Source organism: Schistocerca cancellata, chromosome 5 (genome assembly GCF_023864275.1).
Source record: "Schistocerca cancellata isolate TAMUIC-IGC-003103 chromosome 5, iqSchCanc2.1, whole genome shotgun sequence".
In the NCBI taxonomy this organism is placed as follows: Eukaryota; Metazoa; Arthropoda; class Insecta; order Orthoptera; family Acrididae; genus Schistocerca; species Schistocerca cancellata.
The window spans coordinates 104,274,493-104,280,492 of NC_064630.1; the positions used below are offsets into that span (position 1 = coordinate 104,274,493).

A 6,000-nucleotide genomic window follows, 5' to 3' on the forward strand; every position below is an offset into this window, starting at 1 on the left:
GCACATAGTCCTTGACGGCAAGTGCTCATCAGAGACAAGTATATCAGTTCAGTAGGAGTGCCCTAGAGAAGTGTGATACGGCCACTCTTATTCTCTATATACACTAGGGGTAAGATACATACCTGCCTACAGGAAAATTAAAGAGACCTTTGGAGAAAACCACTTGTATGAATATCAAGAGCTCAGGAGTATATAGAGGGTCTATACAAGGGCGATATACTTGAGGACAATATAATGGAAATAGAAGAGGATGCAGATGAAGATGAAATGGGAGATATGATACTGTGCAAAGAGTTTGACAGAGCACTGAAAGATCTAAGTTGAAACAAGGCCCCAGGAGTAGACAACATTCCATTAGAACTACTGACATCCGTGGGAGAACCAGCCCTGACAAAACTCTACCATCTGGTGAGAAGATATATAAGACAGGCAAAACACCATCAGACTTCAAGAAGAATGTAGTAATTCCAATCCCAAAGAAAGCAGTTGTTGACACGTGTGAAAATTACCAACTGTCAGTTTAATAAGTCATAGCTGCAAAATAACAACACTAATTCTTTAAAGACGAATGGAAAAACTGGTAGAAGCCGACTTCGGGGAAGACCAGTTTGGATTCCGTAGAAATACTGGAGCAAATTAGGCAATACTGACCCCACGACTTATCTTAGAAAATAGATTAAGGAAAGGCAAACCTATGTTTCTAGCATTTGTAGACTTAGAGAAAGCTTTTGTCAATGTTGACTGGAACGTTGTCTTCCAAATTATGAAGGTGGCAGGAGTAAAATACAGGGAGCGAAAGGCTGTTTCCAATTTGTACAGAAACCAGATGGCAGTTACAAGAATCGAGGGGCACAAAAGGGAAGCAGTGGTTGGGAAAGGAGTGAGACAGGGTTGTAGCCTATCGCCGATGTTATTCAACCTTCATATTGAGCAAGCATTAAAGGAAACAAAAGAAAAATTCGGAGTAGGTATTAAAATCCATGGAGAAGAAATAAAAACATTGAGGTTTTCCAATGACATTGTAATTCTTTCAGACAGAAAGGACCTGGAAGAGCAGTTGAACGGAAATGACAGTGTCTTGAAAGGAGGATATAAGATGAACATCAACAAAAGCAAAACGAGGATAATGGAATGTAGTCGAATTAAATCAGGTGATGCTGAGGGAATTAGATTAGGAAGTGAGACGCTTAAAGTAGTAAATGAGTTTTGCTATTTGGGGAGCAAAATAAATGATGTTGGTCGAACTAGAGAGGATATAAAATGTAGACTGGCAATGGCAAGGAAAGCGTTTCTGAAAAAGAGAAATTTGTTAACATCGAGTATAGATGTAAGTGTCAGGATGTCTTTTCTCAAAGTATTTGTATGGAGTGTAGCTATGTATGGAAGTGAAACATGGACAATAAGTAGTTTGGCAAGAAGAGAAAATAAGCTTTCAAAATGTGGTGCTGCAGAAGAATGCTGAAGATTAGATGGGTAGATCACGTAACTAATGATGAGGTACTGAATAGGATTGGGGAGAAGAGAAATTTGTGGCACAACTTGACTAGAAGAAGGGATCGGTTGGTAGGTCATGTTCTGAGGCATCAAGGGATCACCAGTTTAGTATTTGAGAGAAGTGTGGAGGGTAAAAATCGGAGAGGGAGACCAAGAGATGAATACACTAAGCAGGTTCAGAAGGATGTAGATTGCAGTAGGTACTGGGAGATGATGAAGCTTGCACAAGATAGAGTAGCATGGAGAGCTGCATCAAACCAGTCTCTGGACTGAAGACCACAACAACAACAAGATGACATGGTGGTACACCCAAATGAATTTTAATGAGATTGCTATTACATTGTTATTCCTATTTATAATGTACAATTCACAATTTATTCATCAGCTACCTAGATAAATCTGTGTGTTTTAACACTAACTATATCTTTGTATTTTACAGCTTCTGAGGTATGATCCTGAAGAAAGACTTGGTTCTGGCATTAATGGGATTGAAAAACTGAAGTCACATCCTTTCTTCAAAGGTATAGACTGGAAAGCTATGCTAGTCAAGAGTTCATGAACTGGATATATATGCTATTTAATGTGAGCTATGTTTGTCAAGCTTTTAATTCAGACTTGTTCAGCAAGATTACACATGTTATACAGAAAAGATGATCTGTATACTTGCATAATAATGCTTTTAAAGCTGGGGAAATCAATCATAAAAGATTCTGTAAGCTTTATTGCTTATTTTGTGACTGAAAAAAAAAACATTTAAAATATGTCTCCCATGATTACTGATCTGAAACAAATTGAAGGAGAAAGATTGTCTCTGGTTTCATAAATTGGCTTTAAAAACATTATCTGACACACTGACTTAGATTCCTTTTCCAATGTTATTGTACAGTTATGTAAATGTATAGAACACATAATGGCCAGCCAGTAGACTAATGTCATTATGTAGACTGTGTTACCAGGGAAACTGGTTGTCAGTGTGTTTCAAAGTCTTTGCATCAAACATCTAGGGACGATAGATTGTGTCAAGAGAAGAACTTCTGTTAGAGACAAAATGTTCACGGACAATTTCCGGCAATGTTAGATGTCCTAAAATGTTGTTCCCCATGATACAATCTATCACCTCCGATTGTTTGACGTAAATACTGTGTGTGTGTGTGCGCGTGTATGTGTGTGTTTGTAAGAAAGGTGTACAATTGTTGCTTTAAGTTTCAAATACTGCAGATCACTATGTATCTCATGAACTTGATTAGTAAAACATCTGTTCAAGATTCTAGTTTCTAGACAAAAGAGAAAAGAACTTCCTGTTGTGTATTTATGTGTAGTTGAAAGTTATTCTGTGCATGTCTTACTTGAAGAATATTGTGCTGGTGATGCATGCAGACAGTGGAGTTTGGTGCAGATATTGTGATGTGATCATATATGATAATATTGTGACATATATACCCAGCCCCAAAATTTTGCATAATGCTGACCATCTTCTTTTATGTCACAGTCATTGAAAGGGCACTAAACAGAATGGACTGATAAAAAAAGCTGACTAGATGAGAGCACAAGGAAAACAAAGATGGTGCCTCCCAGTGACACTTACACTAGCACCTTTTAAAATTTCACTTGCGTAACATTATTTGTGGTACTACACTGGAATAATTTGCTGTCAGACCATAGAACAGTATGGGAAGGTGGGAATGACATAATTTGTGACTAAACTTACACAGAATTAATTGAAATGCAATAGTCAAAGCATTATTTGGAAATTGGTTTTTGATGTATAGTGGAGTGTGCAGTTTACAGCAGACAATTACATTTTGATAGCTTTAAATGCTTAATGATGAATGTAGCTGTGCATAATGTGCATGCTTTATTGTATGAACGTGCACTCAGAACAATAAGCAGTGGTTTTGAGTTTATTTGGTGTAACCCAGGTCTGGATTTTTTTGTACATTTACAGCTCGGCACAACACAGACTAGTCAATAAAACTATTCTGTAAATTTAGTTTGCAGCAAATTACTCAGTGGTGCTTGAGACAGCAGAGAGCTCAGATTAACATCTCCAAAGTTTTTTATGAATACTAGCGTTTTCAGGTGACAGTCCTGGTAACTTTTTCCAAATGGTGAATATAAAACAATGATGTGCCAACAGTCGCTATTACTTGGCTCTATCATGTGGCAGTCTGTTAAGAGTACACAATGTACATTGCTTTAGGAAGTCTGTACAAAAGCTAGCCTTCAGGAACAGAATGATAGAATTGTAAGCTAGTATGCTTTGCTCATTATTTTTAAAGTTGTGATGCGTGCAGTACAAAATTTGGTCACACTAATATATATGTAAATAACAGATTTGTGATCATAGTTTGAAAGTTGTCATATAGTATTATATTTGAAGATATCTGCTTGTAGATAAAACTATAATCATCTGATATCTATTGTACCTGACTCAAAATTTGTGATAGTTCCTGTATTTCTTTCTTAGTAATTACTCTTTCCTGTTCTGTCATTGTTAATGCATATTACTCATATGTTTCAAAAAAATATATTTTACAATAATTGTGAATTGTGTCTTTCAGCCACAATTTGTTCAACATTCCATTACTCAGACTGAGATATGTTGATATTTGTACACAATATGTTTAATACAAAACTTTGATGACTTGGCATTTTGGTAGTTTGAATGAAAGACTAGAGATATTGTCACTACTGTCCGAAAACCAGTTTTCTGTAATGTCCATGTACTAATATCTTCTTTACATATGTGTTGCTCATAAAAAAAGATTCTGACATGCCACTTTCAAATCAGATTATTAATAAAATGTATGAAGAATGTTCTGTACTTCTTTTTTCCTTTCTTGGAGATGATAAGAGTGTAAAATGAGAATATATATAGTTCATGTAATGAACCTGTAACTTTTATGTATGAGAATACATTGCTGTTTGTTGACTGAACAGTTAATTAGTTTGATTACTCTTCCTTGTACTTCTGGGCAAACATTCATCTGTTTTGTTTCAAACTTGTTAAATAATTGTTTAGCTCTTTCATATATTGACATCAGTAGAGGAGAGACCAAATTCAGAGCTTTATCTATGAAATAAAAGAAAGTTTACTATGTGTGATATTGAATACTCAGTAATAAATAGTACTTGTGGAATTTATAAGAGTAAATAAGTAATTTCTACTTAACATTATTTAGTTGTGTAGTTGATGGTGGACAGTGTTGCAGCTTCATTTATCTGTCTTCATTTAGTTTATTGTGAACAGTATTACAGTGTGTTCTTTTTTAGCACAATGTGTGCACTTCAGTGATTCTTTATTCCATTCAAAAAGTGCTTGTAATCATTGGCCTCATGATGAAGTTATATTTAAGCTGGTTAACCCCTTAGGTGTGAATTCCCAACCACCCTTGTAGTGTGATTTTTACTGCATGTATTTGAGGGTGCTATGTACAATGCACACTACAAACACTACATCCGCTAAACTACACAAGAAAGCATTCTGAGAAAGATAGTACAAACACTACTATAAAAATGAAACGGACAAATTTCTTCCGTTACAAACAGTGTAGCGTGGCTTTAAAAATAACATTTCAAAATGTGTGTGTGTGTGTGTGTGTGTGTGTGTGTGTGTGTGTGTGTGTGTGTGTGTGTGTGTGTGTAAGTAAGTAATGAAATATAAGTCGGTTTTGTGCAGGAATCGGTATTGATTGTTCTGTGCCATCTTCAGTAAAGCACGAAAAAAATGCTTACAGAGGAGAAATAAATTAACTTTTTCCTAATCATGTCATTGTTGTGTTGTTACCAGTTCAAACATTACTATGCAGGTCTCCATTCTATCCTGACTTGTACTGCAGCCTACAACCATTTAAACTTGCTTACTGTATTCAAGCTGTGTTCTTCCTCTACAACTGATACCTTAACATATCCCATCATTACCAAATTACCTATTCTTTGTTGGTTCTTGATGTCTGCTATCAAGCTGTTCCTTCATTTAGTAAAGATGCACTGGGAAGTTACTTTCTACTCACAGCTTCAGTACCTCTTCATTAGTTACACAATGTACCAATCTAATCTTTAGACTTTATCTGTAGCACCACAACTGAGAAGAACTTGTATTTTCTTCTTTTCTGGGGTGTCTATCGTTATTGTTTTATTTCCATATTAAGCTACACTCAAGACAAATACTTTTTGTGTTCTGAAATCACTTTGACAACAGAGGAATCAAACCTGTTGCCCGTATTTTCACTTTATATCAAAAATTTGTGAAGATTATTATTAATCTAGATGTAGCTCGTGATCTTTCACCTCCCACATTAAAAATTAAAACTTTCTTGATTGTAGCTAAGAAAATGTCATTCAACAAAAGGTTTCCCACACATTATAATGAAAGAAATCAAAAATATACTCAGAATGTGATGACAGGTACCATTTCATACACTGAATGCATAGCAGAGTAGCAGACAGCACAGCACATGCTGTCAAACATGCATGAAGGGTTAATTACAGTTAAATTGTGATTAC

General features: G+C 35.6%; 1 protein-coding gene across 1 annotated transcript in view; it reads left to right on the forward strand.

Annotated features, from left to right (window-relative positions):
• The window catches only part of LOC126187600 (ribosomal protein S6 kinase delta-1), a 191,245-nt gene extending 186,113 nt beyond the window's left edge, over nt 1-5,132 (forward strand). Inside the window, exon 14 of the mRNA XM_049928787.1 lies at nt 1,934-5,132. Within this exon, the coding sequence (XP_049784744.1) occupies nt 1,934-2,053 (120 nt within the window). The 3' untranslated portion in view covers nt 2,054-5,132. The remainder of the gene's footprint in view (nt 1-1,933) is intronic.
• The last annotated feature ends 868 nt before the right edge of the window (nt 5,133-6,000 follow it).